Source organism: Canis lupus, chromosome 5, assembly GCF_011100685.1.
Source record: "Canis lupus familiaris isolate Mischka breed German Shepherd chromosome 5, alternate assembly UU_Cfam_GSD_1.0, whole genome shotgun sequence".
Taxonomy (NCBI): Eukaryota; Metazoa; Chordata; class Mammalia; order Carnivora; family Canidae; genus Canis; species Canis lupus.
Genome location: NC_049226.1, coordinates 50,862,962 through 50,889,280, shown reverse-complemented (window position 1 = coordinate 50,889,280; position 26,319 = coordinate 50,862,962). Strand labels below are relative to the sequence as shown.

Below are 26,319 nucleotides of genomic sequence, written 5' to 3'. Positions count from 1 at the left end.
GTTTGTACAGTTATGTGCGTGTGCTGGTGCATCTGTGTGTGAGTCTGTGGGTATGTGTCGTGTGACTGTACGTGTACATGTGCTAGCATGCATGCCTGATGGAGACAGTGAGGGTGAACAAAGCTACCAAAACTCTGTTTTATACATGGTGCAAATTGGGAAAAGTTGACCTCTCTGGTGGGCAGAGCAGCTTCACAGGCACAGAGTTTGACTAGCAGAATGGATACTGGATTTCAGCCCTGACGAGTCCACTCATCTGGTGTCTAGGGGAAAAGAACAATTTGGCACTGAAGGCCAGGAAGTTCATTTTATCTCTCCTCTGCCCTGTAGGAACCTTCCCATAGAATCTAGTCTGAAAACTACCCAAACCAATGTTCTCTAATGCTTTCCAAATGACGTGATTCTAGAGAAGTTCATGGCACGCTTCCTCCAAACAAAGTCCACATACTGCACAGGTGCCAGGGTCCTCCTTCTTTTCCTCATCCCCTGAGGCCTTGAGCATGCACTTGAAGTGCTGCCTCCCACCTCTCTTTTGGCCTTGTCATCATCTCATGGCCCTAGATTCTTCTTCCATTTGCTGCCTTGCTGCATAAAAACACTGGGGTTTAGGGATGCGCATTGTTGTTATGGTGTATCACACAGTTTACACTTTTATTAAACTGACTCGACCAAGAGGCTGTGGGGTTGTGATCAGGTGGTGTTAGCGGAGAAAGATACAGATGGTGTAGAACTGGTTTCAACGGTGAGTGAGGTCTTGGAACTGGGAAGTGGGTGAGCAGCTCAAACCCAGAGGGGAGAACTGGGGCTGTGGGTTGAAACCAGTGAGATTACTAGGGCTTGCTTCATCAGAAGCCTTTAGATCAGCATGAGCTTCTCCACCCACTTTATCTCCTCTAGAGAAACTCCCTCTTTGGCAGCTTGACGTGTGGTCTTGTGATAGATGACCTTGGGCATGTTGTTCCACTGTTGTGAGCCTTCCCCTCTCCAGCAGCAATCCCTGCCCCCCATGCATGGGGCTTTGGGAGGAACTGAGACCACAGGAACACAGGTCTCAATCTTTCCTCCCCCCTAGTACTTTGTACCCCCTCTTTTTCTCACTGGCCTTAGGGTGCCCACAGCATTTCATCTGTGCTTTTACTATAGCAGCAGCTCTAGCCTAGCACTTAGCCAGGGCTCAGTATTCAGTAGATGTTTGCTGAGTGAAGAAGCCAGGCAGCCAGAGGGCAGGTAATAAGGAGTAAGTGAAGAATAAAGTAAGTTGGAGTGTTTTCCTGTCTTTGGAAATGAGCTCTTGGCATCCTTCAGAGATGAAGGCTGAACAGACTAATGATTTTGTATATAAAATGTGGCTCTAAGTGGTGGTCAGAGTGGAGGTAGGCCCTTCTAGAAAGCGGTTTCCCCTTATTGACCACCTGTTTAGGCTCCAAAGAACTATTACAGTTACTTTCCTCCTGAGATGACAGGTGTAGATTGTGTATGCTGTGGCACCTGTTCCTGCCAGAGGAGCAAGTTTAAGGGAGGTTTAAAGGAGCCTAAGTCAAAAATGAAAGAAAGGAAGAAAGGCCAGAGAAAACAAGTTTCATTAGTAGTGAAGGACCCAGTTGGTAAGTAAGGGCCGTCACTGCCATAATTATATACCAGTTACATACCTGCTCTTACAGGGCACTGTGCTAATTGCTGAGAGTATAAAGTAGAAGGTGTGGTTCTTGCCCGTCAGAGGCTTCCAATCTAGGGAATGGAAATGGATAGAAGACCAAGCACTGTGGAGCAGTTGCTACCTGTTTGGAACTGGGACAAATGTTTTAGGTTATATCTCATGAAGTTAATATTGTTCTTCTCCAAGGAAACTAAAATACAGAGAGGCTAAGAAACTTCTTCTAGGTCACCCAGCAAACAGACAGAACTGGGAAAAGAGTCCTGGTCTGTCTGGCTCTAGCAGCCTATTTACACTTTTTACAGGCAAGCCTGTAAAAAAGAGAATTCGCTCTACAAGGGTGCTAGGTTCAGTGCCACACGAGCAGTAGATAATTATTGTTGTAGGAGTCTAGAGGAGATATATTGAGGCCTCAAGCAGAAGTGGAAACTTGGCAGAGGAATAGGACTCCATCTAGATGCTGAAGACAGAATATGAACCCAATAAAAGAAGAAGGAAGGGGGCAACCTTCAAGGTGGAAGGAGGCATAGCATGTGCAAAGGTGGGAGGTAGGGAAAATTTCACCTTCTGGGGTTGTGGAGTACTGGAGAGAGCACAGCCTGCTTCAAACTTACTAACAGCCTTAGGCCAGCCACCTGATCTCCCTGGGCCTCAGTTTCCCTATCTGTATAATGGTTGTGAGAATAGCTTACTTCACAGGATTGTTGAAGACCTGAGATTATGTATGTAAATCACCTGTTTCCTTAAGATCATCAATCTAAGTTACACCTTAATCTAAATCTGTTCCTTCCCTGAGAGTATCCTACTTTCCTTTCTACTTGCAATTGAAACAATTATATATCTGCGTGCTTATTTATTGAATGTCTGTTTCATGACTGTAAGTTCTGTGAGGACAGGGACAACATGTGTTCTTCTCAACACCATCTCTTTAGTGCCTAGAACAGTAGGCACTCAGTGTATCTTTATTAGATGAATGAATACATGAATGTCTGAATGAAAACATGAATTCATAAGTAAAAGAACAACTATTTCTGTGCTGTGACTCTAAGGATCTCAGGGAAAATTTGTCTTTTCTCTAGTGAGGGGGCGGGCTGCTAATGCAGGAAAAGCTTCCAGAGAATGCCATTAGAGAGTCACAAGGCCTTCACGGGTCATCAGAGAGAACACCAGGTCTCCTGCATGCCTCCTGGTCCTCTACATATCTCTCTTGGAGCAGGAAGGAAATTACACAAACTTCCAGTTCAGCTGGTTCCAGGGTTTCACAACCCATTTCTTTCTGTCTTGCTTAAATCCGTGGTGCTGCTTTTCCATTGTGACTTGTGATGTACCTAGTGCACAGTGACTCTGCATGATCCCTATGTTGCCCGGCAATAACTCTGAGGGGGTGTCTAGACTTTCCAATAATCGAGTCTTCTGATCCAGTGCAATGCAATAACCCCTTATGTAGAGTTAGAGAGGAAGAAAGGGGATATAAACAGATGCACTGATAACTACTAGGCATTTGATATATTCTATGAATTCCATGGTAGAAGAATAAGGACAGGGATATGAAGCATACAGAGGAGGGTATATGGCTTTGCCTGAGGTGATGCAATGTATGCACAGTTGGATAATATTTACAGCTTTCAAAATATGACTATGGGTATCATCTCATCTTAATCTCTGCATCCATGGAAAACTGGATGTATGGATAACATTTGCATTGTTATTTGTTCCTAATACATGGGGAAACTGAGGCAACTAGAGGTGGTCCAAGATATAGATCTGGTTTCACCTGCAGATATAAACTCACTACCCAGTCTCATTACTCTGTTTAGGGATCTGTTTTTGCGCCACACTGTCATGCACTCATGACCTTTACATTGGTCAACAGTGTGCATGTGCCTGCAACGTCACAATCTCCCATCTTCTGTAATGTAGTTTCAATGCTTTTGTGGTGGAACATCAATATTAAAAAAAAAATCAAGGGCCACATTACCCCTTTGCTTGCTTAGTAAATTTTTTTGAAATGTGGTCACATCCACATGTTTACTATTGTCTATGGCTATTTTTGCACCATGAAGTAGAGTTGAGTAGTTAAAGCAGAAATTATAGGACTCACAAAGTCTAAAATATTTAATATTTGGTCCTATATGGAAAAAGCTTGCCATCCCTAGAAGAATAAATGGAATGGAATGGAAGTAAATGGAAAAAAAAAAAAAACAGAATTCATTCATTCATAACAGGAAGTGGGTCATAATTGAAATTAAGACTGAGAATTGGTCTCAGAATTACACCTCTGTCACTTGGCTGGATGACCTTGAACAAGTTATACTCTCTGGGGATCTATCACCTTAGAGAGTTGCTGTAGGATTTGCACGAGGTAAGGTGTATTTATCAGTTATGATTAGGTTTGGCCCCATATGACAGAAAACACAGAATGAAAGTGTCTTGCACAAGACAGCAGTTTATTTATTTCATGTGGAAGTGGGCAGTGGGTGTTGGTCTGGTGGGTCATGCTTCAACAGCCCCAGCCTTCTCACCCTGTCGCTTTGCTGTACATGGGTTTTATTCTCGAGGTCCTCTCATGGTCCAAAATAGCTTCTGGAGCTCTCACCACAGTGCTATTACTGCTGTTACTACTAAGAGTAGTAATGATAATAAGAGGAAACAATACAAAAATCAAATACAAAAAGCCTAGAAACAGAGACATACATAAAGTCTGGACAACAAATCCACATTAATTCAAGCCTAATGAGACCTCCTGCTATAGCTCATGAGGCAACAAATGCATTTCACGTATTCTATTCCTGGGGTACACTGGGGAAGATCTAGAAGCCACTTGTTATATGTATTCAGCATCTAACACTTTACAAAGTGTTTCTGTAACTATTACCTTATTTGCTCTTCACAGTACTCTAAAAAGGTTAAGATGAACAGGTCTTAATATTATTATTCCTATTGTACACTAGAAACCAGCCAGGTGCTAAGTAATCAGATCCCAGTACCTCCTATCTTCCCAAAGAGTCCATGGTTATATATCTTTGGATATTTGTTGGAAATGAAAAGGGAGCAATCCTGATGTAGAAGAAAGAAAATGACCCCCAAACAGGACCCCTACCCGTTGTAGCTAATCGTATGGCCTCAGCCTCACTGACTCAGTATCCTGGCTTGTAAGACAAAAATAAGAGCATCTGTTGATTTTTGGGGTTGTTGTAAGGACAGCAGTGACTGCAATGCACATGGCAAATAGGTCAGTCCAGGGAGATCACTGCTATGACCTAGGCTTACCTCTTATATCTGCTGTGTCCTTGGAAACTCGCTTCCTTCTACTGGGCCTCAGTTTACTTTTCTAGGAAAGCAAAGGCTCTGGATTCATTGACTTGCTAAACCACCTTCCAAATCGCAGTCCCATCACAGCCCAGGAAACAACTCAGATTGTAAACCAGGTTGGAACACTCCCTCCGGTTCCCTGGTAGCTCCCTGTGTGTTTCAGAACAAGCTAAAAACGTTTCTGACTCTTCGCATCTGTAAAAAGGGATAGTACCTAGCTTGTTGGAAAGGCAAGCGTCCCGAGGATTAAATAGGGGTGTGTGTGTGTGTCCACGGCCCCCAGATTGTAACCGGCGCAAAGGCAGGTACTATCTGCTTTGTAGGTTTGAGGACTGTCACACCACTTCAGAGGGCTGACCCCAGGATTAGATGGATAAATTCATGTAAAGTATCAGAAACAAGACCTGGCACAAATTAAGCATTCAGTAAATACCAATATTGTTGTTAATCACATCCGCCTACAAACAGTCCCGGCCTTTAGTACGAGAAGTGGTTGTAGGATACACACGAGACACGCGTGCAACACAGGTCGTTGCGGAGAGTTAGGGCGGGTGAGCTCTGCGCCTTTAAAAGTCCAAGAGCCGGGAGGAGCCGCGGCGAGGCTGCCTGCCACGCCCCCAGCCGGCAGAGGCGGGGGGAGGGGCCGCGGGAGGCGGGGCGGGCGCGCGGGCCAATCCCTGGCGCGGTTCAAAGGACCAATCGGGGCGCGCTTTACAGGGGCCGCGCCCGGCGGGGGCGGGGCTCAGCCGCCGCCTGCCCCGCCCCCGGCCCCGCCCCCGGCCCCGCCCCCGCCCCCGGGGACCGCCCTGCCCCGCTCGGTGCAGCTCGGCGCGGCCACCTGCAGAGCCCCGCTAGCTAAAATGTAATTTCAGATTGGACAAGTAAGTGACCCTCCTCCCAGTCCCACGTGTGCAGCAGGGGCTTTTGCAGAAGCGCAGGCTCGCGGCGCCTACGGTCTCCAACCCAAGCGCGCACGCGGCCCCAGCCCCCCTCCGGGTTCCCGCAGTCGCCGCCTCTTGCTCCTCTTCCTCCTCCTCCTCTTCCTCCTCCTCCTCCTCCTCCTCCTCCAGCCGCCTAAGTGTCGTGCCAGCCGGGCCTCGGCTCCCGGGACGCTGTAGAGTTCCTGGTGTCCTCTCCCGGGTGAGGCGTGTGGCCGCTCTAGGGAAGGGTCGACCTTGACTGCATCCCCGGAGGCTGCATGACCCGGGTCCCCTCCGGCCCTGACCAGTTCCCTGTGTTCACTCCACTTTCCTCCCTCCGGACCCTTATTTTAAGATATTTTTTTTCCCCCAGGCAGATTTGAGTTTTTAATAAAAATCTTGCTACCTAAGAGGTTTTTCTTTTTTTTTTTTTTTTTGTTTTTTTTTTTGGGGGGGGTTTGTTTTGTTTTGTTTTGTTTTGTTTTGTTTTCTAAAGGCCAGGGCTGCTTGTAATTTTAAAACGCTTTCAGCAGCACGTGATAATGGTTGGGGTGCATTTTAGGGTAGATGGTATATAATGCTGTTTGGTTGCAGTTCTCCAGGGTAGGGAAGGCCTAGGAGTTATCTTTCCATTTTAATTCATTTCCCTTCTTTTAAGGATTGACAAGATGCAAAATGGTGAATTTCCCTAATCATTGGCTGTTTTCCACGAAAGCACTTCTCCTGTCCTAACTAATTTCATCCCTAAATTAAAGGGTTAGTCATTACCAAGCTATGGGAGAGCATTAGGTTAATTTTTAAAATAGGAGAGCTGGAGGGAGGAAGTGATTACACTTTCGAATTGCAGATCAGTAAGAAAGAAGGCACGTCTTCTGTAGGTTTGTGGCTATTCTACAGATGGTACAGTTTTGCTTTTTATTTGCTTTTCTCCTTTTTTTTTTTTTTTAATGATCCACCAATGTATATCCTGATTTTTTTTTTTTCCACGTTTTATGTTGCCAGCTGGGTCTTGTAGCCTTCTGACTACCTCCTGGTCTTCTGGGAGTCTCCTGTTCATGAGACCGTATGCCTGGCTCTTGACCTGATGATGGTTGGCCTGGCTCTTGGAGGGATCAGCTGAGGAGGACTGTTGATTAAGGATGATGGGGGAACAGACCAGAGAGGGTGAGAAAGGCCTAGAGATTGATTTTGAGGGGAAGGGAGCCGGGGAGCCTCCCTTCGTGGATTTGGAAATCAAAACATGTGTATTGGGAGAAGGGAATAACCCAGAGGGTGGAGATCTGTGTCTTTCTGGATGAAATTAAGAAGTTTACTGGGAGGAGACTGGGCTTTCTTCCAGACTGTGTTAATTTTTGCTGTGGGCCTTGTCTTTTCCTGGAATCTGGTTCCCTTTCCCTAACCTTTCACTTAGTTCAAATCACAGTCAATTACCAGCTGGTTTTGAAAACAGTTTTGAGGTAATGAATCTTGTCCAGTCAGAGTAGGGACCCCCGGCCTTCCGCCAGGGGATTTGAAATAATTGTTTTACCAGAATGGACTACAGAGATCATTTAACCTCACCTGCCCATCTCTTTAGAAGGAGAAATACAGAATCAACCCAGCTGGTGATGTAAGGGGTCATCCAAACCAGTTCTTCTACTCATTCATTGGTTCCCTGATCTTGTGGCATGTATTTTGGGCCTGGTACCGTGGCAGGCTCTGGGACAGTAAAGATGAAAAGACTTGGTCTCTGCTTTTTAGTCTTTCAGTCTGCTTATATCTAGTCCAATGAGGGAGAGGACACGATACTGAGATCAGTGCTGTGGCAAGGTATGTGGGAAATTCTCAGGAATTGGAAGAAGGGCATTTGGCCCAGTGTGGGGTTTTGTGGAAAACCTTCCCAGAGGAGATAATACCCGAGCTGAATTTCAAAGCTTCAGTATGAGTAGGCTGGGGAAGGATAAAAGGGAAGGGGATTATCTGACTTGGGAACAGCGTGTGCAAAACTTTATCACCTGGCACATTGTTGACTAGTATGGCTGGATAGATAGGATGAGATGGGAAATCACCAGAAAGGAGGCTGGGGAAGGTGAAAAGGCCAGATCAGGGAGGGTCAGATGAGTCATAGTGAATTTGAAGTGTATCTCCAGAGCAATCAGGAGCTGTCTGAAAGTGACACAAATTTTGTTTTAGAAAGTTAATTCTGGCCAAAAGGTGGAAAGGGAATTGGAGAGGTGAAGACAGGAGAGAGGCTTTTATAATACAAGTGAGAGATAGATTAGGGTAACAGTTCTGAGGCTGGAGAGAGAGAGAAAGAGAGAAATGAGAGTACAGTTGACCCCAGAACACAAGTTTGAATGCAGGTCCACTTATGCATGGATTTTTTTTTTTTACTGTACTGCATTTTTTTTTACTGTAAATGCATTTTCTCTTCCTCAGTGTTTTCTTAACATTTTCTTCTCTCTAATTTTATTGTAAGAATACGGTGTATAGTATGTATAACATGCAAAATATGTGTTAATCGACGATGTTTTTTGGTGAGGTCTCTCCTTAATAGTAGGCTGTTAGAAAATTAAGGATTTGGGGAGTCAAAAGTTATACACAGATTTTTGACATTGTAGGAGCCCTTGTATTGTTCAAAGGTTGGCTGTAGAAAGGTTAGGAATTGACGAAAGAGAGCAGTTACGGTGTCATCAGGAAAAAGGCATTCCCAACTGGAGTTTTTTTTTCAACAGCTTTGTTGAGGTATGCTTGCCATACAATAAACTGTGTATATTTAAAATGTCTGATACAAGATGTTTTGACATATGTTTGTATCTGTGAAACCATCATCACAGTTGAGACAAAGAACACTTACAATACCCATAAGGATTTCTCATGCTCCTTTGTAATCCCTGCCCTCTCTGTGGGGTTCCCACACTCACCCCCCAGCAACCATTGATCTACTTTCTGTCCCTAAAGATTATTTTAGGGTTTTATCTGTGGGGCCATACAATATATATCTTTTTTTGCATGGTGGCTTTTACTTAGCATAATCATCTTAACACTTGGCCATGTTGAGTGTGCACACATAGTTCATCATTCCTTTTATACATTGTATGATGATACCATAGTTGATTTATCTGTTGAGAGGTGTTTGTGGATTATTTGCTGCTTTTTTGGCTACTGTAAGTAAAGCTGCTATGACTATTCATATACATGTCTGTGTATGGACATATGTTTTCATACGCCCATACCTAGAAGTGGAATGGCTTAGTTCACATTGCAGGTATATGTTTAACTTTTTAAGAAACCATATTTCAAAGTGATGTGATGGCTGGGAGAAATAAGTCAATCAGAGAAAGACAGTTGTTATATGGTCTCATATGCGGAATGCGTGGAGAATCATAGGAAAACTGAACGGGAAGTCATCAGAGAGGGAGGCAAACCATAAGAGACTCTTAACTATAGGAAATAAACTGAGGGTTGCTGGGGGCGAGGTGGGTGGAGGAATAGGGTAACCGAGTGATGGGCATTAAGGAGGCACATGATGTGATGAGCACTGGGTGTTATATGCAACTGATGAATTGTTGAACTCTACATCAGAAACTAATGATGTACTACTATATATGTTGGCTAATTGAATTAAAAAAAAAGTGTGCCATTTTACATTCCCTTCAGTGGTATGTGAAACTTCCAATTGCTCTAGCACTTGGTATAGTCCCTTTTTAAAAAATTTTATCCATTCTAATATGTGGAGACCTCTTTCTGGGGGGTTTTAATGTACATTCCCCTAATGACTAATATTTTCAAGCTTCTTGTCATGTGCTTACTTGCTCATATATATTACCTATATCTTCTTGGGTGAGGTATTTATGAAATCTTTTGTTCATTTGTTAACAAAAAAAAAAAAAAGAAAAAAAAGACTTTGCTTACTAAGTTTTGAGAGCTTTTTATGTACTCATTACAATTTCCTTATCTCCCCTGTGATTTATGAATATTTTCTCCCATGTTGTGGCATGGCTTACCATTTCTTTTTTTTTTTTGGCTTACCATTTCTTAACAGTGTCTTTTCACAAGCAGAGTTCTCAGTTTTGATGAAGTCTAATTTGTCAGTTTGTAATCTTGATGATGTCTGCTTTATCAATTTATTCTTTTATAGATCACAGTATTGGTAATTGTGTCTAAGAAGTCATGACTAGCCTGAGCTCTCAAATATTTTGTTTTTTTTTTTTTAAGAAGCTTGATTGTTTTGGTTTTACATTAAATTCACAATCCATTTTGTTATTTTAAGTTAATCTGTAGCACCAGATATGGAACAAAGTTAATTTTTTCACACATGTCATTAATATTTCCTGCACCATTTGCTGAGAAGCCTATCCTTTCTCCATTGTGCCTTTGGTTAAAACCAACTGTCTACATATACATGTAGGTCCATTTCTGGATGTTTTATTTTGTTCCAGTGATCTCTTTGTTTTAATGCCAATACCACATCATTTTGATGACTGTAGTCATCAAGTATTGAAGTCAGGTAGAGTAGGTCCTTCATCTTCAAAAGTTGTTTTGGTTATTCTTGGTCATTACATTTCCATATTAACTTAATAGTCATTTGTCAATTTCAGAAAAAAGGCCTGTTTAGATTTTAATTGGAATTTCATTGAATCTATATGTTAATTTGGGGGCAAATTGACATCTTTAAGATTGAGTGTTCTGATCCATGGACAGTGTATCTGTTTATTTACTTAGGTCTTCCGTAATTTTTCTCAGCAATGTTTTGTAGCTTTCAGTAACTAGATCCTGAACATCTTTGTCAGATTATCTATCGGCATTTCATATTTTATGATGCCATTGTGAATGAAATTATCTTCTAAAATTTAGCTTCCAGTTTGTTGCTGCTTGTGTATTGGTCATGTATCCTGCAATCTTGCTAAGCTACTTATCAGTTCTAATAGCTTTTTTGTAGATGCCATCAGATTTTCTAGGTAGGTGATCATGCTGTCTGTAAATAAATGACAGTTTATGTCTTTCAATGTAGATGCCTTTTATTTCATTTTCTTGCTATAGTGCACTGGCTAGAACCATTATTCACTGTTGCAAGGAAGTGATGAGGGCAGACACCTTGTCTTGTTTCTGATTTTAGGGAGAAACATCTTTTCATCGTTAACTATGGTATATACTGGTTGAACATTTTTTGTGGAAACCTTTTGGGAAGGCTTAGGAAGTTCCAGTCTATTCCTTCTTTGCTGAGACATATTGTATTTTCTATTTTTTTTTTTTTCTAAAATGAAGAATAAATGTTGTATTTTTGTCAGTTGCTTTTTTTTCTCTATTAAGATCTTTAAAAAAAGAACCTCAATATAATGAATTACATTCATTGATTTTTTTTGGATGTAAAATTTTGTATTCCTGAGATAAATCCCACTTTGTCATGTCCTATTATTACTTTTTTTTTATATTTAGTTGGATTTTATTTGCTAAAATTTAAGAATTTCTGCATCTATGTTGATAAATATTAATACAGTTTTGTTTCCTTGTATCGTTAAATTTTATTATCAAGATAATTCTGACCTCATAAAATGAGTTGGAAAATATTTACTCCAGTTTTTTTGAAGAGTTAGTATAGAATTGGTATTATTTCTTTCTTAAGTGCTTGGTAGAATTCACCTATGAATCTATGCCAGGAGTTTGTTTTTTGTGGAGAAGAGGGAGAACTCAATTTAGTATTATAAGGTTATTCAGATCAGTTTCTTCTTGAATGAAGTTTGATAATTTCTGTATTTTAAAGAATTTGTACATACTAAATTACAATAGTCCCTCATCATTTTAATATCTATAGAATCTGTTGTGATTTCATCTCCCTCATTCCTAAAATAGATAACCCTAATATTGTTATCCTTTTTCTTTATTTTTCTGATCATTCTGTCCAGAAATCTATTAATTTTTTAGAAAGATTTTATTTATTTATTTAGGAGAGACAGAGAGGCAGAGACATAGGCAGAGGAAGCAGCAGGCTCCATACAGGAAGCCTGATGCGGAACTCGATCCCAGTACTCTGGGAATACGCCCTGGGCTGAAGTCAGATGCTCAACCACTGAGCCACTTAGGCATCCCACAAAAATCTATTAATTTTATAGATTATAGGTCTTCTAAAAAATCAGCTTTTGGTTTTATTTATTTTCTATATTCTCTCTTTTTTTTTTTAACTTACTGATTTCTCCTCTAAAATTTTTTATTTCCTTTTTTCTGCTAACTTTGGGTTCCTTTTACTATTCTCTTTCCAATTTCTTAAGGTGAAAATTAAGATTATTTATTTGAGATGACTTTTCTAATAGGCATTTGATGCTATAAATTTATTGCTTCAAATGCATCCCATAACTTTTTCTATATGTTTATTTCCATTCAGTTAAAATACTTTGTTTTTTAAGATGTCTTCTTTGATCCATGTTAGATAGAAGTGTGTTATTCAGTTTCCAAATATTTGAGGACTTTCCACTTTTTATTATTGATTTACAATTTTGTTGTGGTCACAGAATGTACTTTGGTATGATTTGAATCCTTTTATTGTCTTGAGATTTGTTTTATGGCCCAGAATGTGATGTATCTTGGTAAATGTTCGGTGTGTACTCGAAAACAGTGCATGTTCTGCTCTTGTTGGGTAGGGTGCTTTTTACATATCAATTATGTCAACTTTATTAACTACTGATCCTTGCTGATTTTGTTTCTATGTACTGTATCAATTATTGAGAGAATGGTATTTGAATCCCTTAGGATAATTCTGAGTATAAGCATATTTCCTTACACTCCTATCATATTTTGCTTTATGTATTTTGACACAGTTATTAGATGTGTTAATATTTGGGATTGTTAGGTAGTCTAGATGAATCATCCCTTTTATTATTTCTTGATTTCTGATAATATTTTTTTCTCAGAAATCTACTTAGTCATTATACCTGGTATTTTTTTTGCTCTAAAATCTGCTTAGTATGATAATGATTTAGCTTTCTTTTGAATGCTGTTTTATGGCAAATCTTTTTTTTTTTTTCTTTTTACTTTTAACCTATGTGTTTTTTATGTTTAAAGTGGGTTTCTTATAGGCAGCATATAGTTAGGCTGGGTAACTAAGTAAGGCTTGATAATTTCTGCTTTGTAATTGGGGTATTTATACTATAATTTAATTATTCATATGGTTTGTTTTGAATATGCCATCTAGCTGTTTCTTTCTTTTCTATTTGTTCCATCTGTTCTTTGTTCTTTTTATTCTCTTCTTTCTGCCTCCTTTTGGATTAGGTTTTTTTTTTTTTTTAATTTCATTTTTTTCCTCCTTTATTGGCTTATTAGGCATAACTTTTTCTTTTTGTATTATTTTAATGGTTGCTTTAGGGTTTAGAGTATACATCTTTAATTTATCAGATTCAACTTTCAAATGGGATTATACCACTTAACATATAATACAGGAACCTTATAACAGTATGTTAATAATTCTTGCCTCCTGGCCTGTGTGCTACTGTTGTTTTATGTTGTACATTTTTCTTTTATATAGTTTTAAGCCCCATGATATGTGGTTATTTTAGTTTTTTTTTTTTTTTTTTGGTTATTTTAGTTTTAAGCAGTCAGTTATCTTTTTAAGACATGCAAGTAATTTTGAAAAAGTCTTTGTATGTACCCACATAGTTATCCTTGTGCTCTTCGTTGCATTTTATAGATCCAGATTTCCTTGTGCTATCATTTTTCTCCTCTGCTTCCTGTGATGCAGTTCTGCTGGTGATTTTTTTTTCCATCTTTTGTTTGTCTGAATTAGTCTTTAGTAAAGCTTCAGTTTTTTTTTTTTTTTTTTTTTTTGAGAAAGCTTCAGTTTTTAAAGTTCTTTTTTCACAAGGTACAGAATTTTAGATCTGAAGATTTTCTTTCAGTATTTCAAAGATCTTACTCTATTGTCTCATAGTTTACATTATTATTTCTGATGAGAAATCTGTTGTGCTTCTAATATTTATCTCTCTTTTGTGCCTATTGTCACCTCCCCTCCCCACAAACTACTTTTAAGATTTTTTTAATCATTGATTTTGAACAGTTTGAATCTGATGTTTGTTGGGTTAGTTTTCTTCATATTTCTTGTGCTTGGGGTTCCTTGATATTCTTGACTCTGTGGGTTTATAGTTTCCATCAAATTTGGAATATTTCTATCCATTATATCGTCACATATTGCTCCTGACCCGCTCTTTGGTCTTTCCTTCTGGGATTCCCATTTCACATATGTTATGCCACTTGAAGTTTTATTTATTTATTTATTTATTTATTTATTTATTTATTTATTTATTTATTCATTCATTTATTCATTCATTCATTCAAGACACAGAGAGCGAGGCAGAGACATAGGCAGAGAGAGAAACAGGCTTGATGCAGGGAGCCCAATGTGGGACTCTATCCTGGGACCCCAAGATCATGCCCTGGGCAGAAGGCAGGCACTCAACCACAGATCACCCAGGTGTCCCAACTTGAAGTTCTTTTGTTTGTTTGTTTTGTTTTGTTTTTTAACAGCTCACCAATGCTCTGTTTATATTTAAAAAAATCTTTTTTCTTTCTTTGTTAGTGGATAGTGTCTGTTATTGTATCTTGAAGGTCACTAATCTTTTTTTCCATGTTGTTCAATCCTATACAGTCAGTTTTTCATTGCAGATATCTTAGTTGTCATTTTTAGCATTTCAGCTTGAGTCTTTTTTACCTTCCATGTCTGAACTTTCAAATTCAGTCTCTCCTCTAGCTTTCTGAACCTATGAAATACAGGTATCGAAGCTGTTTTAATATCTATGTCTATTAATCCTATCAAATGTGTCAATTCTAGGTCAGTGCCCATTGATTTTTCTCATTCTGGGTAGTCTTTTCTTGCATCTTTGTGCACCTGGTAAATTTTGATTGAATAGCAGACATTGTATATTTTTACTTTGTTTGATGGTAGATATTTTTGTATTTTTATAAATAAACTTGAACCTTGTTCTGGGGCATGTGTAAGGTATTAAGAAACCATTGGATTCTTTTGAGTCTTGCTTTAAGCTTTGTTAGGTGGGACCAGGGCTAATTCATCTTCCCTGCTGAGGTAAAACCCTTCTGTGTACTGTACCTAGTGCCCTATCAATTATAAGGTTTTCCAGTCTGGCTGATGTGAATAGGCACTATTCATGGCCCTGTGTGAAGTCCACTGATTGTTCACTCTAGGAGCTTCTGGCTTGGATGGTTTCCTCACATGCATACAGTGGTTGGTACTCTACTGAATACTTGAGGAGCATCCTTTGCAGTTCTGTGGAATTCACTCTCTGTGCAACTCGCTCCTTTCTTGTACTTTGCCCCAAGAAGTCTGACATCCTGTTTTTGCAAACTCCTGGCTCTGTCTCCTCAACTTGGGGAGACTGCAGGACTTGGCCTGGATTTCTGCTTCCTGTGCTATAGTCTCTCGTATTAAACTTGAGCCATTTTAGGACACTTCAATTTCCCCCACTGTGCTGGGATCACTGTACTTTGTTGCCTAATGTCCAGTGTCTTGAGAACCCTTGTTTCCTATATTTTGTTTCTTTTCTTTAAGGTGTTTTTCGTGGGAGGGTGAATATGGTTTCTGTTACTCCATCTTAGCTAATAGGGAGGTCTTCAAATGGAATTTCAGAAGAAAATTTAGAGAAGGTACTATTTGAGGGTATGAGGAAGGGATTTTGAAGTATCCAGGCATCAGTAATAATGGGACCACTTTTACTTCTTGCAGCCTAAAAGGGCACAGTGCAAGAAGTAGTCAAAAGGAAATAGAAGACATCCTCCATTTAGGATAATTGTCAGTAGAGGAACTATTTAGAGAGATGAGGGGGCAGCCTGAATGCCTGGGGCTAATAATAGTGGGATTGTTCTATCCTTCTATTTTAAGGGGCAAGGTGAGGAATGGTTACCAGAACCCCAAAGGAGAAACTATGTGCAGAAAGCTGCCTTGAGAGAATTCATTGCTTAGTTTAAGAGATGCAGGTAATTCAGTTCATCTCCCAATAAAGGGAGTCCTGACCTTAATCTTCTTCCTCCTTGAAGGCTTCTGCTAGTGCTGTCCATTGACCAACCCAACTAGAGGACAGAGGGTTGGAGCACCTAGAGATCCAGACTATAGTCCCAAGGACACAGAGTAGGCAGAAAAGGATCTGAGTATATAGTGAGGGAGAGGCGGAAGCTGAGAATAACCTGTACAGGAATCATGATAGCTTCTAGATACCTGGCTAAATATCATGGTGGTTGGTGATGCCACTTGCTGAGAGGGAGGAGAAAAGGAATAGTATGTCTGGGAGAAGTAGGTTAGACATGTGAGAGAGAAATGATGAGAATTTCTTCCCAAACTAGGTATACTTTTCTCAGGAGACTCCTATAACCACCCCCTCCTTCATCATCTTTAATTATTGAGGAGGCCCTTATCAATATGCAGGAAGCAGAGTTCAAACAGTGGGTACATACACAGTGATATATGTGTGGGATGGGTTTAGGGAGAGTAGGGAAATGAGGTAGAAATCATTCAGGCTCAATGTGTTACCAGTCCCTTGGCCATCTGGATTTGGGCCTCTTGCAGACCAGACTGGCAGCTGAGTAGCTTGTGTTTTGCTAAATTGGCCATGGGATAGAGAGATTAAAAAAGGACTCAGTTACTGGTGGGTCATAGGGAACGAAGGCTGAGAGGAAGGTGCTCTGTAAAATTAAGAGTGATTTCAACAGACCAGTCTCGGTGTAGTTGACCAAATTCTGAGATTATAGAATTACTGACCAACTTTGATGTTAGAATGAGGCTACTCTCAGAAGGGGGCTACTGTTAGAATGTTTAAAAGTATTCTGTGACCTGGTGGCAGAGGCATAGGATTAAAGGCCCTCTCCAGGAGGCAACTGGGTTGCTCAGTAGTTGAGTGTCTGCCTTTGGTTCAGGTTGTGATCCTAGGGTCCTGGGATTGAGTCCTGCTTCAGGCTCCCATGGGGAGCCTGCTTCTCCCTCTGCTTATGTCTCTGCCTCTCTCTCTTCATCTGTCATGAATAAATAAATAAAATCTTAAAAAAAAGAAAGTCCCTCTCTGGTTTTTACTGGCTCTGTGATGGTGGCCAAGTAACCCAAGTGCACAGAACCTTAGTTACCCTCTTTCTAAGCATGGACTCCTCTGGGGTTGTTGGGAGGATTAGCAGGGACACGCCCTATGTCACTGATGCCGTGCCTGGCACACAGAGTAAGCACTCATGAGAAATTTATTGATCCAAGATGAGGCTTGGCTCAGAATACATTAAGGAAACATTTGGATTCATGTGAAGATACATTCTGATAAAACACAGGTCACACTAATTTTAGGGATCTAGGAAGAGAAGACTAGAGTACTTGATGGGGGCTCCTTCAGAGCCATCTATCATAGACAGTTTGTGAAAATATTCGAGCTCCCTTTCCCTTTTCTCCTGAACAAATTATTCTGATATTAGTGTCAGAGGTTGGATATTGGGCTGAATGGGCTGCTGATCTGTCCCAGGCTATGTTGTATCCTGGGGGTTCTCCAGGCAGGTAGAGACCTTACTGTGTGCTGTTCACTTAGGTCAGCTCTGCACAATATCAGATAGAAACATGAGTGTCAAGATCATTCTTATTAAATGTATTGAGTGCGCCTCATCCCTTTTATTTTAGAAAAAGCCAGAACATGGGGGAAAGCTTAGAGGAACTAGAAGTCTATAGCATGGAGGAAAGACAACCCATAGGAGGTCACAAGAATCATCTCAAAGCATTTGAAAGGATAGCTCACTTAAGAGAGATTAGGTGGTTTGGTTGATCCCATGGACGAGAGTGAGGTGTAGACAATGGGAACCATACAAAGCAGAGCTCTGCTCAGAAGATCTTTCTTATTATTATTACAGTAAGAACTGCTCATTGAGAAAATTCAAACAGCGGAGAGGGGAAGATAGAGATTGCCCTCCAAGTTTCCACAACTTTTCTTTTCCCTGAGTGTCCCTTCAGAAGCAGGAGTTTGTGTGTTCTTCCTGAATCTTGTGTGTTAAGTCTTTATACAATGCATTGGACCTCCCAACAGTAGCAATGGTCAGGATCCCCTGGAGGGCTTTTGTAGCCTCACTCTCAGAGTCTCTCTGAATTAATAGATCTGGGCTGGAGCTTGAGAATTTGCATTTCTAGCTCATTCCCTGGTGATACTGATAGTGTTCTGCTGGAGACCACTGTTTGAGAACCACTGATAGTCTGTCTTCTTAAAACAAAACAAAACAAAACAAAACACAAATGGGGTTATACTGAAGTCTCTAAGAACATACTCTTATTTAATAACATTAGCATTTTTCTTTAGCCCCTTGTCATTGGTTTTAATAGCTGCTTATGTAGAAGTTTTAGCAAGTCCCTTATTAATAAACAGTTAATTTGTTTCCAGAGGTTTTATGAGTGTGCTCTTGCCTTGGCAAAAACATGTTGTCATGTACATTTATATATATATATATATATATATATATATATATATATATATATATCTTTCGCCAATCCATGAATTCTTAGAAGTTAAACTGCTGGGTAAAATGGTCGATTTTTTTAAAAAAATAGAACTGCCCTATGACCCAGCAATTGCACTACTAGGTATTTATCAATATCCTGGGGTATTTACCCCAAACGTAGTGATCTGAAGGGGCACCTATACCCCAACATTCATAGCAGCAATGTTCACAATAGCCAAACTGTGGAAAGAGCCAAGACATCCATCTACAGATGAATGGATAAAGAAGACGTGGTATATATATATATTCAATGAAAGATTACTCGGCCATCAGAAAGGGTGTAGATGGAACTGGAGGATATTACGCTGAGTGCAATAAGTCAATCAAAGAATTATATGGTTTCACTCATATGTGGAATATAAGAAATGGTGCAGAGGATCATAGGGTAAGGGAAGGAAAACTGAATGGGAAATCATCAGAGAGGAAGACAAACCATGAGAGACTCTTAACTATAGGAAAAAAACCTGAGGGTTGAAGGAGGGGAGATGGGTGGGAGGGACGGGGTAATTTGGTGATGGGCATTAAGGAGGACATGTGATGAACACTGAGTGTTTTATATGCAAATGATAAGTCATTGAACACTACATCTGAAACTATCTGCTTTATGTTGGATAATTGAATTTAAGTTAAAAAAAAAAAAAGGACAGATAGTGCCAGATTGTTCTAGAGAAGGCTGAACCCATTACTCTGCCACTAAAACTGTATGAAACTGCCTATTTTCCCCCACATTGTTGCAAAACTGGGTAGTATCAATATTTTCAATTTTTGCCAATTTGTTACATGTAAAACTATATTGTTTTCTATTGCATTTTCTCCATTATTTGTAAGGTTAAAGGTTCATATGTATTTGCTTTATTTCTTTTTCTATGAACTGCAAGTCTGTATTCCTTTGCATTACAGGAAGAGGGAACAGTATGAACAAAAGTGCCCAACCTTCATGAACAGGATTGCTAACAGCTCTTAGGGATGGAGTATAGGAGGTTGAGATGTGGGGTGTGTGTAGGGAGGTGGTTGGGGGGTGAGGTTAGAGATGCAGGCAGGAGCCAGAGGTCTTTGAGCTTATTTTGGGCAGGAGCAGCATTGCTGTGGTCAGCAATATGAGCTTGTCCCGTACTTCTTGGTAATTTCGACAGGGCCTGTTTGTGAAATGGCACTGTCTAGTTCCCCAAGTGTAAAGTTTAATCTTCAAATAACTCATTCTTTATGCCTTTCACCTTGGACCTTAAATCCACTTGGTCATGCTTCATAAATAGGTAAACACAAGAAGAGGCCAAAGACCTCAGCCAGCTTCTGTCTGAGTATGGACTCTGAGGGAGGGAATTGTGGAGGATTGTGTGGGGAAGGGATTTTGTTGCTCTAGCTAATACTGCCCTGAGCCTTCCCTGACTTTGCTGACATCTGACAGCAGTCACTGAGGTTGGTGGGTTCTTCTGTTGTTTTAATTTGAGTGATTTTTCTCGGAAAAGCCATGGATTCCGGCCAGTATGCTAATGATAACGGTTTTGCTTTGAAGCTCTGGTTCTGTAGAAAATCATTTCATAGTTAATTATGTCAGCAAATCAACAGCAGCCCCTTGGAGAAGAAAGTGACTGAGGGAGAGAAACTGAATATATACTTAAATTATTCAGAATTCGGAGGTCAAGAATTCATATTCCAGAAAGAGTCCATGTAATAATAAATAACGAAATTTGTACACAGTTTTCCCTGTTATGGGCTTGGCTTAGTAAATGATGACATATTGGGGTTAAAATATTACAACTTTGGGGGCACCTGGGTGGCTCATTGGTTGAACATCTGCCTTTGGCTCAGGGCATGATCCTGGGATCCTGGGATCGAGGTCTGCATTGGGCTCCCCGCAGGGAGCTTGCTTTTCCGTCTGCCTACATCTCTGTCTCTCATGAATAAATAAATAAAATCTTAAAAAAATATTATAACTTTGCATTTAGAATCAGGATGCCAGCCCTCAATCTCTTTCTGCCTGTTTTGCCTTTTTTCTGCTTCCAGGGTCCTGGTATGAGAGTGAGAGACCTTCGGCTTTGTACTATGGCTCTTAGTGAACTCAGTGTAAATTGGATTCATAGAAGATAGACTAACTCAGAAGAGACCCCTTGTCTGAAGAGTGTCTCTGTCTTCCTTCTGCTCTCCACATATGTGTCTGGTCAAGGAGGGAGATTATCCTGGAGGAGGAGTGGAGTGTCTCACACAGATGCCAGGCTGGCTCATAGTGCTTCTGGAACTCACCAGGGGCAGAGTCCTTAGAGACTTTGTATTTTAAAAGGTATTGGACTATATTATACATTAACAATCTTCCCCTCCCCCACACCCCAGTACTTGCCCTGTTACTGTATTAAGCTACACTGTGCTTATTGGCAAGTACAAGCAAGTAGCAGGCAAAACATTCTCAGTTACCATCTAGTGTTTCTTACAGTAGCATTAATTTGACATAAAGTAGTCTTTATGAATCAGAGCAGGGAGAAGCCATATCTAATGATTTGAGGTCCAAGAAGGTTTCCTAGGATAAACAGACTTGGAAGGGCATTCTAAGTTTGCACAAGATAAAGGCAACTTGGTCCGTATGGAAAGCCAAGCTATTTCAGGGAGAGTACCAAGAGCCCTGCTGTGGCTTAGATGGACTGGAATTTGAATATGGCCTCCTTTCTCTCCTGGCTTTGTGACCATCGGCTGGAGATTGATCCTCACAGAATTTCAGCATCCTCATCTGCAAATGGGAGAAACCTTGATGGGTGTTAGAAATGGGGCATCAAAAAAAAAAAAAAAAAAAAAAGAAATGGGGCATCATTTCACCCTTCCCCTGCAAAGAGAATAGCTTGGTGGAGCATTATAAAGGGCTTGGAAGGCATTATAACAAATGAGGAGTTGCTTTATTGAATCACAAGGACTGAAAAGAAGAGGGAGCCAGCAGTGTTTTACAGAAGAGGGTGTGGAAGATGCAAAGTTTCATCTGCTCTTAAGGCACTGTTTGTTGTTGGAGTTTGGGGATGTCTTCTCATGAGTCAGATTTTCCATCCATGATTTCTTTAGGGCCTATACTATGCATTTGTCCTCAGCATGGTTGGATTTTGTATTTGTGTCAGCTGTTGCATCTTGCCTGTGTGGCTTGTGGAGGGTGGTGGTTTTGGCTAACATCCAGAACTGGCTTGGTTTGGATGCTGTGACTGCCACATTGTGAGGCAGGCAGGGGGGTTTGGTGAGTTCTGACTTTTCTGCCTTTTGGAATCCAACTTTGTATTAAAAGAACAGCCAACCTTTTTACTGTCTGATTTAATACTACACACCTCCTTGAGTCACCTCTTGCTTACATATTTGAAAATGGGCTTTGTCCAGAGCATGAAGATTCTCAGTATCCTGAAAAGTACTGAGTTTCTGATCTAGTGGTTGGAACAGTGATGAAAACAGTAAATAGGTACTTCCTTTTTTCCAGCCATCATCTCTGCATTGTGTGGGGAAAGGTGGTGTTGGAATATGATGCTTGGCCCCGAGAATGTGGCAAGGATTCTGTTGGCAGCATGAAGCCATTTTATTGCCATATGTAATTTTACTAGGTGCATTCAGTTTAGCTCAAGGTACAAAAACTAGGAATAATTTGAGTCATTACCATTTGATTTTCAAAAATCAGATTCTTACTTTAAATTGTCAGCTCTAAAAATCGGATATTTTTCAGCTTCCTATTCCTAGTGTCCTGGCACAGAGAAAGCACTTAATATTTGCTTTGTTTACTGGAATTTGAGATGTTAGATACAGTCAGAACACCTAGGTATAGACAATGTATTTTGCAGGTGTCCAGACGTGACTTGGTGTTGAAAGGGACATAATAATTGCCCTAATAATTGCTGCTGTTTATGACGCATATACCATACATCAGGTGCTATGCTAATCGCTTCAATGATATAATATCAGTGAATCAAAAAATATGATGATGCTTCAATGATATAATATCAGTGAATCAAAAAATATGATGACGCTTCAATGATATCAGTGAATCAAAAAATATGATGATATTGGAACAGTAGGAGACCGCCTTTCATTTTAAGAGATGAGGTAACTGTGAGCAACTTGTAATGTTTTTCTCCCATGTATATTGTTGGTAAAACCAATAGACAACCAGCTTTTATTACCAGATTAGCTCTTTACTTCCCATCCCAAACTTTCTTGCCATCCTACAGCACGTGTGATTTGTTTGAAGTGCTGTTTAGTTCTGTTAGAAGAGTGAAGTGGACAGGCATACTTACTGCTTATCTTTTTCTTTCCAAACTTACTAACTGTCTGCTTGTAATACAACTAACTAAGTAAATAGTGTGGGACTCTTGTACCTGAGCTCCCAGCAGAGTCCAAAGATCAGTTTTAAGAGGATATTGAGTTCCCTCTCAGATCCCTGGGACTGTTTGTGTGCACACTGTCACCTAATTGCTCCTGGAGGAGTGGCTTTTTAAGAAATAGGACTGAAGGTAAGCTCACCTACTCTGGAGGATCGTAGCCTTAGGAAACAATATTATTGGTATGAAGTTATGTAGGGGAAAAGGAAGAAGGAAAAATATGAGAGCAACTCCCAAATGGTGGGTTTTCAGCACAATATTTGTAGCATTGACCAAGCTTTTTAGAATTGCTGAAACAGTTTTGCAAAGAACAGCCTCTCAGTCCACGTCCCTCTTTCTTTTTCATGCTACATTTGAGCAACTTGCATGTTTGTTGAATCAGCCATGAAGTCTGTGGTTTCCTGTGGCACATTACTAATAATATTTATACAAGCTATTATTTAATGAACCATATATTTATCATAGGAACAGTATTTTGATCATCAGTAGGGGCTAAAAATGAGTCCTGTCTGATGTGGGAAACAAAGGCAGAAGAAAAATTATTACATTTCCCTACAGTCTGCAGCCTGTTGACAATTCCTTGAAACAGGCAGAGGGACATTCCTGTAGGGACTCAGCTGCCTTAATGTTAATACTTTGCTAGGGGAAAGAGGCAATCTTAGCCTAACTCCCAGGATCCTGTAAGTCTACTTTAACATATAAAAATTTCTCTGGAAACTTCCTTTATCTCTACCCCCCAAGATATGTGCTGGCAAACATCCTCCAAGCATATGACCTGCTGATATACATCTGAAGGGTCTCATGACTCAGGTTTTACTGAACAGTTATAAATGAGCTTTTCTAGCAATAGCTAGCCCCCTCAAGATCCTGGAAACCTTGTTTCCAAGATACCTGGGAGGCTTATGCTATCCCTGACCCCCTCTCAACTTGAAAGTCTATAATGAGCCACTCCTCATGACCCTGGTGCAGCTCTTTCTGCTCACAGGTCCTGTCCCCTTGTTTTAATACAAGCACCATTTTGCACCAAAGACATCTCAAGTAATCTCTCTTGACTGTCGGCTTCTAACCCTAATGTCTTTCCTACATTATTTGGCAACCACAAAGGACTTTGAATTTTCTCATCTGGACTCTGAGCCACGTTGCAAAATTGGTGAGTATTTTCTCTCCTCTTCATCTACTAGTATTTCAGGAGTTTTTCAAGGGGTGTGGTCTCATTGGAACACTTTCATGTGGATTGCGTAGGCTCAGTCTGTAGCCTGTGGCTATTCTATGGGGAGGAGAAAGCTTGTATTTGGCTGGAAGTTAGTACTCTGGCCGAGATGGTAATAAGACCCAGAAACTTGATGCCCTCTCTTTATTCCTATCCTTATAACAAAGTTGTCTGTCTTGGGCAAGGGACAGCCACTTAAGTCACCAGAGTCTGCCAATCTTAAGACTCCCATGGGAGGTTTCCTCCTGATTGATCTATTGTGACCCCCTTCACATCCCTGGTCTACTCACTTCTGGCCGCAGGACCTCCACTGGGAGCTGGCCGAAACCAGTACCCAATGGAATTAAAACCTAACTGGGGACCATTTCTTCGGGAAGTTAGCTATAAGGACTACATGGGTTAGAATGTCACTTAGATTGCGGTGGATTTCTATCTTTACTGTCTTCTGTCAGTGTTCTCTACTAAATTATAAAATTGGGTAATTTCCCCTTGTAAAACTTTTCTAGGGTTCTCCATGGGCTAAAAAAGGCAGGGCAATAATGCAACCTTCAGGGCATAGGAAATAAGGTGTGCCCCTCACAGCAGGTGATAAAGCGGGCTTCAGGGCATAGGATGGCAGGGCACAGTATTTCATTCCATTCACCAGGCACCCGTCTGTAGCCTAGGATGCGATGGGGAAGGGGAGGGATGCTGGCCTCCCTCTAACAGGGCCTTTTACTGCAGTAATGCCTTTGTGGTAAGGCAGGATGGTGATCAATAGCAATTTTTGTTTGAGGGATGCCTCTAATCACTTTTGACACATGGAATCTTTGACATACCCTGCATGGGACACCACCTGGGAGTCAGGGTAAGATTTTTCATAATGGACCTTCTCTACTTTTCCAGGAGCATGGCCTCAGTAGGCTCTTATTCAATCCCCAAGGACTCTACCCAGGGATGCCTTTTAACACACTGGAAACAATTTGGATTGCAAAATTTAGGAAAGGACTGAGCTCCTGTAACACTGCATGGCCTCAGTAGGATCTGTCAATTAGATCTCTTCTGCAGGAAACAGGGCAGAATGTGTTTGCCCAAATGTGTCTGGCTAGTAACCCCCCTCTGGACATATTGGATGATAGTTATCTAAATAAGCCTCCTCCAAATCAACCCAGGTTGCTGGAGGAAACAGGTTATCCCAGACAAAGGGAACTCTGACTCTCTCTCTCTCTCTCTCTCTCACAGTTCCACCTCCTAATCAATGTGGGGGCTTCTCCCTCACTCATTTCCTGGGTTAATGGCTATAATTGAAGCCAACTGTGGTTAGCCTACCTCAGGACAGGGACTTTAAGGAATATTCCCAGGTAGCTACTGAAACTCCTTTTGTTTGGGAGGAAATTCCCTGTTTCTCTAAGCCCAACATGGACTGCCTGTTCCCCCCTTGTTGGTGGGAAAACATGGCATCTGCTCCTCTGTTAGACCTGACAAGTTCTAGAACTGGGACCCTTTCTCTGCCTTCTGGCAGTACTTTACCTCTTCTGCCTTCTCATCCATCACTTTTTGCTTGGGCACCACCCTGGGTGCATGACGCCTGTATCGCTGGTTCCTGTGCCATTCTTGGCACCTCCGGCACCATGGCTTCTTCTCCCCTCTCTATCACGGAGCAAAGAAGAGCAGCCCCTTGGACCTAACACCACCTACTCTAGATTTCCCCACTAGGGTCTGATAAAAATTGACACTGGGGAGGATCCAGGTGGAACGTAATCTGTATTGAAACTAATTTACCTTTGTTGGTTTAAGATAGACATGTCTTTAAAGTTAATTAGCATTAAATGTAAAATTTTTATTCTTTGAAGGCCAAATAAGCTCATAGTATTTCTTTTGTAATTTGTTAGCAGAGATGACTTAAAATTATGGTTAATTACAAAGATTTCTTGGGTAATTGTTAAGATAGCTTTCAAAATCTTTGGTAACCTGAAACTAAAGTTTTGCTTGGATGATAAATGGGATTGAATTCATTGGACATTTAGGTCTTTTCCAAAAGAATAAAGTGCTAAAGCATTGATTACTGGACATAGTTTTGTGCTTTTGACTTCTTATTGCAAAGAGACTAAGGATATTTAAGACTGTTAGAAAACATTCTTTGTGCTTAACTGATTCATAAATCTGCTATCTAAAGAGTTCTGGTGTAATAATTCACAATTGGTTACTACTAGTTTACACTGGAGACTAAAGTTTCTAAGTGCAGAATTTTGCTAAATGTAATTAAGACTGATGGGAATAAGGGAAGCAAAAGTAGGAGATATGTAAGAAAGAAGGAATGGGAATGCATTTTTATTGAAGGTAAAATAAGGTAATTTTGTTCTAAATGAGACTGATTATTTGGAAAGAAATGGATTGGGACAAAATTTGAATGTGAAG

General features: G+C 40.6%; 1 protein-coding gene and 1 long non-coding RNA gene across 13 annotated transcripts in view; one reads left to right on the top strand and one right to left on the bottom strand.

Annotated features, from left to right (window-relative positions):
• Positions 1-4,102: 4,102 nt before the first annotated feature.
• On the bottom strand, positions 4,103-5,563 carry LOC111096114. Its single transcript, XR_005358899.1, has 3 exons — positions 5,419-5,563; positions 4,925-5,161; positions 4,103-4,275 (listed from the first exon to the last, which is right to left on the bottom strand). It is a non-coding gene; the product is annotated as an uncharacterized LOC111096114 (long non-coding RNA).
• Positions 5,564-5,746: 183 nt separating this feature from the next.
• Positions 5,747-26,319, top strand: part of FGGY (FGGY carbohydrate kinase domain containing) — a 414,792-nt gene continuing 394,219 nt past the window's right edge. For 2 of the 12 annotated variants that reach the window (XM_038537385.1, XM_038537373.1), the window contains exon 1: positions 5,761-5,847. Coding sequence is in view for 2 of the 12 variants with exons in the window: in XM_038537371.1 (XP_038393299.1) it covers positions 7,026-7,050 (25 nt within the window). In the remaining 10 variants the exon portion in view is untranslated. Of the gene's footprint in view, positions 5,848-6,726; positions 6,787-6,901; positions 7,051-7,415; positions 7,696-22,773; positions 22,845-23,816; positions 23,863-26,319 lie in introns of those variants that run through there. The other 10 variants (XM_038537377.1, XM_038537374.1, XM_038537384.1 and 7 more) reach the window with 10 other exon arrangements.